The sequence below is a fragment of the Vipera ursinii genome, assembly GCF_947247035.1.
Source record: "Vipera ursinii genome assembly, chromosome: 7".
Lineage (NCBI taxonomy): Eukaryota > Metazoa > Chordata > Lepidosauria > Squamata > Viperidae > Vipera > Vipera ursinii.
This window is the reverse complement of record NC_139521.1, coordinates 4,850,941-4,863,515: the sequence shown is the minus strand read 5'-3', so window position 1 is coordinate 4,863,515 and position 12,575 is coordinate 4,850,941. Positions and strand designations below refer to the sequence as shown.

The window sequence follows — 12,575 nt, the reverse complement described above, 5'->3', positions numbered from 1 at the left end:
AGAGAGAGAGAGAGGGAGAGAGAGAGAGAGAGAGAGAGAGAGAGAGAGAGAGAGAGAGAGAGAGAGAGAGAGAGAGAGAGAGAGAGAGAGAGAGAGATACAGAGATACAGAGATACATATATACACTTCTTTTTCAGAATGGTCCATTCCTTGAAGAAGCTTTTGGGATGAGATGTGAAATGTCTTCAAGGAAGAACAAAGTCCAGTTGCCTTCTGAAAGAGCACCTTAGGGACAACCAAGATCTGGAAGATGGAGAATCTCCAGTTGACCAACATTATTTTGGGAAATAAATCTTGGTAGCGAGAGGGGCAGGTGTCAGTACAAAAATAATTAAGGTTCCCAAAGGGATAGAGAGCGGTCCATATCCTTCAGTTCAACATTTACATTGAAAGTCTGTACACTGTACATGAACGTGATTCATTTCTTGGATGTCCATAGCAGAATGGCTTCTAAGTCCCGTCATGGAGAGCTCTGGTCTTCTGCAAGACCGCGTGGAGCTCATGAAGAACGTTTGCTGGCAGCTGCTTCTCGGATTCCAAGTGTGTTTCTCTGGCTTTGCTGTCACTTCTCCTTGGCGATTTTGATTCTTTGCAGGATCTTCGGTCCAAGTCCACGAGGTTTTCACCCCTGTCGTCCAGACAGATCAGACTCCGATGTTTTCTTCTTTGATTCCAGGCTTTTCCCTCTTTTCGTTCTTTAAGTTGAAGAGCCCGCGAGGCTTGCTCCTTTAAACCTGCCTCCTCTTCAGCTAAGTCCCATTCCGCTTCCAGCTTTGAATTCTGGGCAGAGAAGGAGAAAGAGTGCAAGATTCGTTGATTCATGTCAAGTGTTGGTAACCTACCTCTGGGGACTGGAGTGCTTCCAACTTGGTCTCCAAGCTTTTCAGTTCTTACAAAGGAATAGTTAGTTAGTTAGTTAGTTAGTTAGTTAGTTAGTTAGTTAGTTAGTTAGTTAGTTAGCTAGCTAGTTAGTTAGTTAGTTAGTTAGTTAGTTAGTTAGTTAGTTAGTTAGTTTCTTGGATGGATGGATAGATGGATGGATGGATGGATGGATGGATGGATGGATGGATGGATGGATGGATGGATAGATGGATGGATGGATGGATGGATGGATGGATGGATGGATGGATGCATGGATAGATGGATGGATGGATGGATGGATGGATAGATAGATAGATAGATAGAGATAGATAGATGGATGGATGGCTGGATAGATAGATAGATAGATAGATAGATGATAGATAGACAGATGATAGCTAGCTAGAGAGATAGATGATAGCTAGATAGCTTGATGATAGATAGATGGTAGATGATAGATAGATAGACAGACAGACAGACAGATAGATATGGTAGGTAGATAATATGGTAGGTAGATAAGTAGGTAGGTAGGTAGGTAGGTAGGTAGACAAAACCACCAAGCTCAAAGAACTTCAAGGACCCCACATATACATCTCAGTCTAAGTGACTGAAACTTTATGAATGGCATAGACATAGAGGAAGACAACGGGATAAGCAAAGTATTAAATACATTTAGGTTTTTAGGGAAATTAGCCAAATGAGAATTGACTGTTGAGGATTGGAGTGGAAGGAGAACAGGAAGAGAACAGGAAGTGTACTTAAGGAACAGAAGACATTAAATGGAGGTTTCTAAGTCACCAGTATATATGTGTAGTCATCAACTTAACGACCACAATTGAACCCAAAATTTCTGTTGTTAAGTGAGTTTTGCCCCATGTTATGACCTTTCTTGCCACAGTTTTTAAGTGAATCACTGCAGCTGTTAAGCTAGGAACAGGGTTGTTAAGTGAATCCTGCTTCCCCATTGACTTTGCTGGTTAGAAGGTCACAAGAGGCAAATCACCGTCATAAATACAAATCAGTTTCCAAGCGTCCGAATTTTGACCACGTGAATGCTGCAACGGTCTTAAGTCTGAAAAACGGTGGTAAGTCACTGGTTTTTTCAATGCCGTTGCAACTTGGAACAGTCACTAAACCAACTGTTGCAATTCGAGGACTATAGAAGAGACACGGAGGAAGGACAAACTGCAGGAACGCAATTTAGAACAACAAAAAAAAGTCAACAGAAGTTTATAGATTCGTCATTATCATTCATCGTGCACAAAAAGGTTCTTTTGTGTTCCCAAATTGGCAACTCAAAAAAAATAAATATGAATCATATCCACATGGACAAGCCATCTGTTGTGTTCCCATACGCCTTCAGTGATTTCTTGTTGAGTGGATGGATAAAAAGAACAAGACTATAAATTTTCTACCTACCTCACCCAGAGACAAAATACTTATGCTCAGAAGGCTCAGCGGTTCCTCCCTGTGGGAAATTAAGATCCGTCCTCAAAGATTTTGAAGACACAAGTCCCTTAAAGCTTAAATGCCTGCTGAAACATATAAACTTTGGTTGATAAGGTGCAAAACCTACTCTTAATTTTTTTTAGAATAGAATAGAATAGAATAGAATAGAATAGAATAGAATAGAATAGAATAGAATAGAATAGAATAGAATAGAATAGAACAGAATAGAATAGAATAGAAGGAATGTAGAATAGAATAGAATAGAATAGAATAGAATAGAATAGAATAGAATAGAATAGAATAGAATAGAATAGAACAGAACAGAACAGAACAGAACAGAACAGAACAGAACAGAATAGAATAGAATAGAATAGAATAGAATAGAATAGAATAGAATAGAATAGAAGGAATGTAGAATGGAATAGAATAGAATGGAATGGAATGGAATGGAATGGAATGGAATGGAATGGAATGGAATGGAATAGAATAGAATAGAATAGAATAGAATAGAATAGAATAGAATAGAATAGAATAGAATAGAATAGAATAGAATAGAATAGAATAGAATAGAATGGGACCTTGGAGATCTTCTAGTCCAGCCCACTGCTCAAGCAGGAAAGCCTATATCATCTCAGACAAGTGACTGTCCAGTCTCTTCTTAAAAATCTCCAGTGATGGAGTACCCACGATTTCTGGAAGCAACCTGTTCCACAGGAAGGAAGGAAGGAAGGAAGGAAGGAAGGAAGGAAGGAAGGAAGGAAGGAAGGAAGGAAGGAAGGAAGGAAGGAAGGAAGGAAGGAAGGAAGGAAGGACAATAGAATAGAGCTGGAAGGAAGCATGGAGGTCTTCTTCTAGAACCTACAGTGTCTCAGATAAGTGACTGTCTAGCCTCTTCTTAAAAATCTCCAGTGATGGAGCACCCAAGCTGTTCCACTGGTTGATTGTCCTCACTGTAGGAAGCTTCTCCTTAATTCCAGGTTGCTTCTTTCTTTGACTCAAAAAACATTAAAATGGAAAACTATTACTAAGTTCCAGATCAGGCTTAATTTACTCCTCTAGAGTATTTCTAAACTACATACCTTTCAAGAGCTGTATGTAGTTTAAGGTTTCCTGGGACATAGCCCAGGTTAAGAAAAAAGTGAACAAACATTATGTTCATTTCATTTTAAAGAATTCCATTTGCTTTACTGAAAACAGCACCTGACAAAATTCTCTCTGTATATACGGTATATATTGGGAAACACACACACACAAAACACACACACACACACACAAATAGTACAGGATGTATATAGGCAGTCCTTGACTTACGACTGCAACTGAGCTCAAAATTTCTGTTGCTAAGTGAGACAGTTGTTAAGTATGTTTTGCTCCATTTCTCTTACCCCAGTTGTTATAGGTGAATGCCCCACTTGTTAAGTTAATAACATGTTGTTAAGTCAATCCACAGTGGCTTCCCCCTTGACTTTGCCTGTCAGAAGGTCGCAAAAGGGGATCACGTGATCCCGGCATGTTGCAACCGCCATAAATACGAGTCAGTTGCCAAGCCTCCGAATTTGGATCACAGCACCGTGGGGATGCTGCAATGGTCATTAAGTGTGAAAAACTGTCTGGCTTCCCTACTGACTTTCAATCAACCAGAATAGAGTTGGAAGGGACCTTGAAGGTCTTCTAGTCCAGCCCCCTGCTCAAGCAGGAGTCCCTATGTCATTTCAGGCAAGTGGTTATCCAGGCTCTTCTTTAAAAATAGGTAAATATGTGTAAAGGTAAAGGTAAAGGTTCCCCCGCACATGCGTGCTAGTCGTTTCCGACTCTAGGGGCCGGTGCTCATCTCCGTTTCAAAGCCGAAGAGCCAGCGCTTGTCCGAGGACGTCTCCGTGGTCATGTGGCCGGCATGACTAGATGCCAAAGGCGCACGGAACGCTGTTACCTTCCCACCGGAGTGGTCCCTATTTTTCTACTTGCATTTTTACGTGCTTTCGAACTGCTAGGTTGGCAGAAGCTGGGACGAGTAACAGGCGCTCACTCTGCTACGCGGCACTCGGGATTCGACCCGCCAAACTGCCGACCTTCCGATCGACAAGTTCAGCGTCCTAACCCACTGAGACATATGTAATTCATAATTTGTCGGAAGGTCGCAAAAGAGGATCACGTGACCCCTGCAGCCGTCATAAATACGAGCCAGTTTCCTAAGCCTCTGAATTTGGATCATGTGATGCAAATGGTTCGTTAAGGGTGAAAAAACGGTCACTTTTTTCACTGCTGTCGTAACTCCGAACGGTCGCTAAAGGAAATGTTGTAAGTCAAGGACCGCCTGTGCTTTAATCGCAGGCGGAGACTTCCCCAACGTGGAGATATTTCTTTTTAACTATTACATTTAATGACAGATTTCTCTCTTCAGTTCAGCAGGCTGGAACATCGGCTACGCAAACATACGCGGGAAAGGTTTACCTCTGCTGAGTTGGCTTTAGCTTTTGAGATCCTTGGGTTGGGCTGAATTGGGATTAAGGAGAGGCCCCCGATTTTTGGACTTTTGGGAATAGACGGCTTCCTTGCCTTCCCATCTGGTGGACACCTAGCCTGGTGCTGTGGAGAAGAAGAGAGAAGATAGCTTTCACTGATCCCTTTTGTTACCAACCTCAATAGGAGGTGTAGCCAACCATTGGCAAATCATTAGAAACGACAAGAGTACGTATGAAACAAATGTTCTGGAAGCACCTGGAGGTTGGTGCAAGCAGAGTAACAGAATGGGAAGACACCTTGGAGGTCTTCTAGTCCAACCTTTTGCTCAAGCAGGAGACCCTCTACCATTTAGTAGAGGGTCTATTATTCTATGACTGTCACTTAGTGTTGCATCTTACGATTCATGATGAATGTATTTTCAGGTTGTTTATGATCACGATTAGCACTATTACTTGTATGTACACTGAGAGCTTATGCACCGGAGACAAGTTCCTTGTGTCAACCACACTTGGCCAATAAAGAATTCTATTCTATTCTTTTCTATTCTTTTCTATTCTATTCTATTCTATTCTATTCTATTCTATTCTATTCTATTCTATTCTATTCTATTCTATTCTATTCTATTCTATTCCACTCCACTCCACTCCATTCCATTCCATTCTACTCTATCCTCATTCCATTATTCTATTCTATTCCATTCCATACTATGCCATTCTCTATTCTATTCTATTCTATTCTATTCTATTCTATTCTATTCTATTCTATTCTATTCTATTCTCTATTCTATTCTATTCCTATTTTTATTCTATTTCTATTTTTATTCTATTCTATTCTATTCTATTCTATTCTATTCTATTCTATTCTATTCTATTCTATTCTATTCTATTCTATTCTATTCTATTCTATTCTATTCTATTCTATTCTATTCTATTCTATAGATACATCCAGCTGTCAATAATTGGGAGTTTTCCCCCACCCTTTTTTTGCTTTTTTGAGTTGGGTAGGGTTCTTAAGTGGATGTGTATTACTTTCACCTATGTTAAACTCAATTTGAAAAAAATTACACCTTTGTGTTTTCCCCGGCCTTAAATTGGCAAGGTAATTGTGCTGCTGATTTTCAGCAATTGTGCTGCTCCGAGGCTGTGAAAATAAAGCCCTGGGACTTTTCTTGGTCTAAATATAAAAGGCAGAGGAATCAGAATAACGACGTTAGCTTTAATAGGACAAAGAGACCCACTAAATGCAACATAGCTCTGGGCACAAATTACCATTTTGCCCTATCGAAATAATGAGATGATTTCAGATGGAGAATTTAATCAGTGAAGCTTCTAAAGGGGAAGCTGTTGCAGAAATGGGTAATTTCAGTTACTCACACAAAGGCTGGATAAATACAGTGTATGCTCCAGACACAACAATGAATTAGAAATTCTAGATTCATAACAAGTGTTCGTGGGATGAACCGAAATCGGTTGAGATTTAAGCGCTGAATCCATTGTTACTAAAGTCAATATTTCAATCAATTGTAACTCGAAAATTGCCCCCGCCCCCCAAAAAAACCTTTGTTTTGTTTTTTTCCCTTTAAATGGGGGTGGAGGATTTGAAAAATAAGATTAAAGGAGGAAGATGAGAATTAAAAATGAAGCAGATCAAACATTTCCAGAAAACTAGGGGAACGTCAAATGACACTAATACAAAATTCCTGTAGGTAAGGAATGAAGAAAAAAAAGAAGATGGATGGCCAACTCTAGAACGTTATGAAAGTTAATGAAGTGATAGGTCTTCCTTGAGAAAATGGAAGTTAGCTACAAAAACCTGCATTACATTAGACTATCTGTGGTCACATGAGGACTTTCTTTGTAGATGCAGCTGCCATTGCTGATTTTCATACCAACGTATTTTCTCAAGAATGTTAATCAATGCGCTCTTATGAGCTTATAAATAGAACCATCAAAGTTATGGATAACCCTGCTTTTCGTGCAAGCCGCAGAGCTGTTCACCTCACTGCGCACATTAATCTCCCATGAAACGGGTATGTTTCCATAAAAGATGTAATTCTTACAGTTATTAAAGAGAAGAATGCCACACCATTATGAGATGACTTAATTCCAAGAAAGACCTTATAAGTTATAAGGACAAAGACACAGGGAGCTAGTAACGAAACAGCAACTCCAAAGGACTCCCTTTCAAATTGCCTTGGGGGGCTCCTTAACTAAGAACTTAACATAAACAGGGAGTGTGTGTGTGTTTGTGTGTGTTTGTGTGTGTGTGTTTTACACCTTTGGCACAAAGCCAGCTGGTTGACCTTGGGCCAATCCTTCTCTCTCAGCCATAGGAAGCAGGCAATGGCTTCTGAAATCTTGCCATGAAAACTTCAGGGATTTCTCCAAACAGTTGCCAGGAGTCCTCACTGACTTGAAGGCATACATAAATACATACACACAAACACAAATGCTCAAATGCTCACATTCAAATGTATGCGTCGATGCTTTCTCTTTCTTTCTTTCTTTCTTTCTTTCTTTCTTTCTTTCTTTCTTTCTTTTACTTTCTTTCTTTCTTTCCTATCATCTATTATCTATAAATCCATCCATTACCCATCCATCCATCTATCCATCCATTATCTCTCACTCTCTCTCTCTCATCTATCTCTGTTATCCCTCCATCCATCCATTATCTATCCATCTGTCTATCTGTCTGTCTATCTATCTATCTATCTATCTATCTATCTATCTATCTATCTATCTATCCATCTATCTATCTCTATCATCTCTTATCCATCCATCTATCCATTATCTATCTATCTATCTATCTATTAATCTATCTATCTATCTATCTATCTATCTATCTATCTATCTATCTATCTATTTATCTCTATCATCTATTATCCATCCATCTATCCATTATTTATCTGTCTATGTATGTATGTATGTATGTATCTATCTATCTATCTATCCATCCATCCATTATCTCTGTCTGTCTGTCTATCTCCATCATCTCTATCTCTATTATCTATCCATCCATCTATCCATTATTTATCTGTCTATGTATCTATGTATGTATGTGTGTATGTATCTATCTATCTATCTATCTATCTATCTATCTATCTATCTATCTATCTATCTATCTATCTATCTATCTATCCGTCCATCCATCCATCCATCCATTATCTGTGTGTGGGTGGGTGTCTGTCTGTCTGTCTATCTATCATCTATCATCTATCTATCTATCTATCTATCTATCTATCTATCTATCTATCTATCTATCTATCTATCATCATCTCTCTCTCTCTCTCTCTCTCTCTCTCTCTCTCTCTCTCTCTCTCTCTCTCTCTCTCTCTCTCTGTCTCTCTCTGTATCATCTCAACACAATGCAATTGAATGCAGTCATTTATTAGGGAAGTGAATCATCAAGGATTCTGAGTGAACAAATAAGGAAACAAGAAAAAGCTGACAAGAATAGAGATACTGTCTATAAAGAGAGCTGTGATTGGGGGAACCACATTAACCAATCATACTGGGCTGTAGCACAGATTTTATTAAAAAAAAGCGCTGATGGCAATATATACACTGACTTTTCAATATTTCGTTTCTTGCTTCAGATATAGCGTGTACATACATACATAAATTAAAAAGCACAGAAGCATATAATAAGCAACTATTGCAATTCAAATTTGCTTTCTGGAGCCTGGTGCAATTTAAATCTGAAAAAGAAATCGAGAGAAATACCTGAGCCGTAAAAATGCTGTTCAGCCATTCGAGCTGAGAATCCTGTCCATCACAACACAAATACCTAGAAGACAAATTAATACGAATTCACTCCCAATGCCATAATATACTCAGTCCTCCTGCAAGGGAAGTCCTTAGCTAGAATAAATTAAGCAAGAATAAAGAATAGGGTATAAATATAGCCAAGACGTACAGTGTTTGTTTTTGGTGTATCTCAGAAGGCACGTTTTATTATTGCCAGATAATCAGCTTTCATTGCAAGATTTCCTATTCCTCAAACAGCTAGTCCATTGCAATTAATCAAGCTTTAGACTGATCTAAGCAGGCATGAGCTCATTTGAGTGATCAATTTGCTTAGCTGTAAATTTCTTTGGGGAAGCCTTCAGCTTATTAGATTTTTAGGAAATGAAAAAGACAGAATACCACTTACATATTTATCTATCAATCATCTCTCGAGTATCTATCTGTCTGTCTGTCTGTCTGTCTATGTAAATATCTATCTAAATATCTAAATATCTATCTAAATATCTATATAAATATCCATCTATCTCTGTCTATCTAAATATCTATCTATATAAATATCTAAATATTTATCTATCTATATAAATATCTATATAAATATCCATCTATCTGTCTAAATATCTGTCTGTCTGTCTGTCTGTATCTATCTATCTATCTATCTATCTATCTATCTATCTATCTATCTATCATCTATCTATCTAAATTATCTATCTAAATATCTATCTACCTATCTAAATATCTAAATATTTATCTATCTATCTAATCTATCTAAATATCTATTTATATAAATATCTATATAAATATCCATCTATCTGTCTATATAAATATCTATATAAATATCTACCTATCTGTCCATCTATCTATCTATCATCTCTCTGTGTCTATCTATCTATCTATCTATCTATCTATCTATCTATCTATCTATCTATCTATCTATCTAAATATCTATCTGTCTATCTTCTATCTATCTATCTATCTATCTATCTATCTATCTATCTATCTATCTATCTATCTATCATCTATCATCTTGTATAACTGCCCTTCTCATTAGCAAGTGAGCCTGGGCAGCATATAACAAAAAAAAAAGCAATACAACAATGAATATCTAAAATGATTATCATTAACAAATATTTTAAAAATTAAAACAAGAATGATAGCTGAAGGGATGGATGGTCACAGTATGGAGCCCTGTACCGTATATGTTATATTAAACTGACGGACATATGCATAGGTTGATGTACATACCCATAAAGCAGAACCACACAGTTAAAGGAAACATTCAGGCTTACAGAACAATTTTTCTGACTCCTATTTTACAATCATAATCGTAAGATAGGAGTCTCAGCTGCAATTGTTCAGATATGACAAAGTGGGCATTAGGGTTGTTTTAAAGCAGCCGTGTTGTTTTAGGCTTTCATACAACTTAAACAAATAAAGGTAACTGCCTTGAAGGGAGGACTTAATACTATTTTTGAGAGTAAGAATACTTAAATAACACTTATTTCCAGACTCATTAAGAAGCCAGGACAAAAAAGGGATGTGGCTGCTTTAATGAACAACAGAAAGGTACTGTGCTTGCATGGGGTGCAAAAACGTATTCCACCCAATCATTTACAAAGAATACACATCCCAGTGTAGTATGTCTTACTTACCAATGATGCTTTTCAGACAGTAGTGTTAGACCCCAGCTGAAAAATCAAAATGAAACGTCATTCATACATAGACATGTAGGGTAATTAAGAAAGAAAAGAGGATTAAGCTTCCCAAAGCCAAATTTTGGTTTTTTTTTAAAGTTTTATTGATTTTCTATTTTTACATTTAAATATTTAAAAAGCAACATGGCAGCTGAGTTAATCAATAATTCAATAACATACAAATGTCTTTAGTACAAGTTCCAGACTACTATATTAAATATTTCCTCTCTTTTCCCCTTAGTATTTATTGTCTCATGTTTAAACTAATACAATTCTTATTGTATCAATTGAATAAAAATACCTTTCTTACGTTTATCAATAATTTTTAGTTTATACATATCCTGGTTATTATTTTAACATTCAATCTCTGTAGACTATCAATGTCCTCATTAGTTTTTCCCAATTTTTAGTTTCCCATTAATATTTAAATTTAACATTTAATGTTTATAATTTTCAAGTTTTAAATAGCCACAGTTCCTTTTCTCCCAATTCGTCACAAAAACCTAATGTTCAGGATACATGTCTTATCTATTTGACTATATTCTATTTCTCACCATCTTACATCAACTAGTTAATAATACAGTATAACATTCTTATTTTCTATTAGTTTCCAAATGACTTAAATTTAGTAACAAAAATTTCTCTTCTTTCAACCTTAAATACTTCCTCCCTTTTTCTCTTGATGTCTACTCTCTCATATTTAAGCTAGTAATTTTTCATATTTATTACATTTATCAATAGATTTTTAGCCAAATTGTTGCTCCCCTGTTCAGAGTGCTCACAGATCACATATAGCCCCTACTGTGACTGGCACTGATGATGTTATCTAGTCTGGTAATGAAATGTCTGCAAGAAAACAGCCAAGCTCAGAGAGCACCAAGGAACCTTCATTTCAACCCCGAGCTACAGACTTTCTCCTTGATTAGCCCCTGCTGTAAATTTAGGAGACTCATACAATTTCAGAGGCTGAAGTCTGGTGTGTTGTTTTCGTTTAATGTTTTGAGTTTTTTGTGCAACGCTTGAACTTTTCTGGAAATCTGCTACTCTGAACACTTTGTTGTTGTATGTGTGTACACTGAGAGCTTATGCACATGAGGAGACAAATTCCTTATGTGTCCAATCACACATGGCCAATAAAGAATGCTATTCTATTCTATTCTATTCTATTCTATTCTATTCTATTCTATTCTATTCTATTCTATTCTATTCTGTTCTGTTCTGTTCTGTTCTGTTCTGTTCTGTTCTGTTCTGTTCTATTCTATTCTATTCTATTCCATTATTCATTCCTCTATTCTATTCTATTCTACATTTCATTATTCTATTCTATTCTATTCTATTCTATTCTATTCTATTCTATTCTATTCTATTCTATTCTATTCTATTCTATTCTATTCTATTCTATTCTATTCTATTCCATTATTCATTCCTCTATTCTATTCTATTCTATTCTATTCTATTCTATTCTATTCTATTCTATTCTATTCTATTCTACATTTCATTATTCTATTCTATTCTATTCTATTCTATTCTATTCTATTCTATTCTATTCTATTCTATTCTATTCTATTCTATTCTATTCTGTTTTATTCTATTCTATTCCATTCCATTCTTCATTTCATTATTCTATTCTATTCTATTCTATTCTATTCTATTCTATTCTATTCTATTCTATTCTATTCTATTCTATTCTATTCTATTCTATTCTACATTTCATTATTCTATTCTATTCTGTTTTATTCTATTCTATTCTATTCCATTCCATTCCATTCCATTCATTATTCTATTCTATTCTGTTCTGTTCTGTTCTGTTCTGTTCTGTTCTGTTCTATTCTATTCTATTCTATTCTATTCTGTTTTATTCTATGCTATTCCATTCCATTCATTTCATTATTCTATTCTATTCTATTCTGTTCTGTTCTGTTCTGTTCTGTTCTATCCTATTCTTCATTTTATTATTCTATTCTATTCTATTCTATTCCATTCCATTCCATTCCATTCCATTTTATTGGGTTAATATGATTCCATAAGCAATATAACCCAGAGGCGATAGCATACCGAGATTAGAAATAACTGTTCAATAATTTCTCAGTATCAGAGTAATAACAGTGGCCCCCAAATAACTAACATTGAGGAACTGGGGCTTATCAGAGACCAGGCAATAGATGCAGATTTGTTCCCTTATTTGCTTTGGCTTTTCAAAGCTTTGCCTTTCTGTAGCATCACGATCCTAACAAAGCGAAACAAAAAAAGCAAGGATGCTTTTGAATGAAAAGCAGCCAACATGGCTTTTCCCTCCTTTTTCTTACTTTGTTGGTGCTTTCACTTTTTTCTTCACCCCGAGGTAAAGTTTCAGTGAGTTGACAGGAAA

General features: G+C 36.4%; 1 protein-coding gene across 1 annotated transcript in view; it reads right to left on the bottom strand.

The window, feature by feature from the left end:
* Positions 1-206: 206 nt before the first annotated feature.
* ARAP2 (ArfGAP with RhoGAP domain, ankyrin repeat and PH domain 2) overlaps positions 207-12,575 on the bottom strand; it is a gene marked incomplete at its 5' end in the record, with an annotated part of 127,193 nt that continues 114,824 nt past the window's right edge. The window contains 5 exons of the mRNA XM_083368063.1: positions 207-780; positions 4,759-4,893; positions 8,493-8,556; positions 10,166-10,201; positions 12,514-12,575. The exon at positions 12,514-12,575 is cut by the window's right edge and continues 21 nt beyond it. Coding sequence (XP_083224189.1) covers positions 451-780; positions 4,759-4,893; positions 8,493-8,556; positions 10,166-10,201; positions 12,514-12,575 — 627 coding nt within the window. The 3' untranslated portion in view covers positions 207-450. The remainder of the gene's footprint in view (positions 781-4,758; positions 4,894-8,492; positions 8,557-10,165; positions 10,202-12,513) is intronic.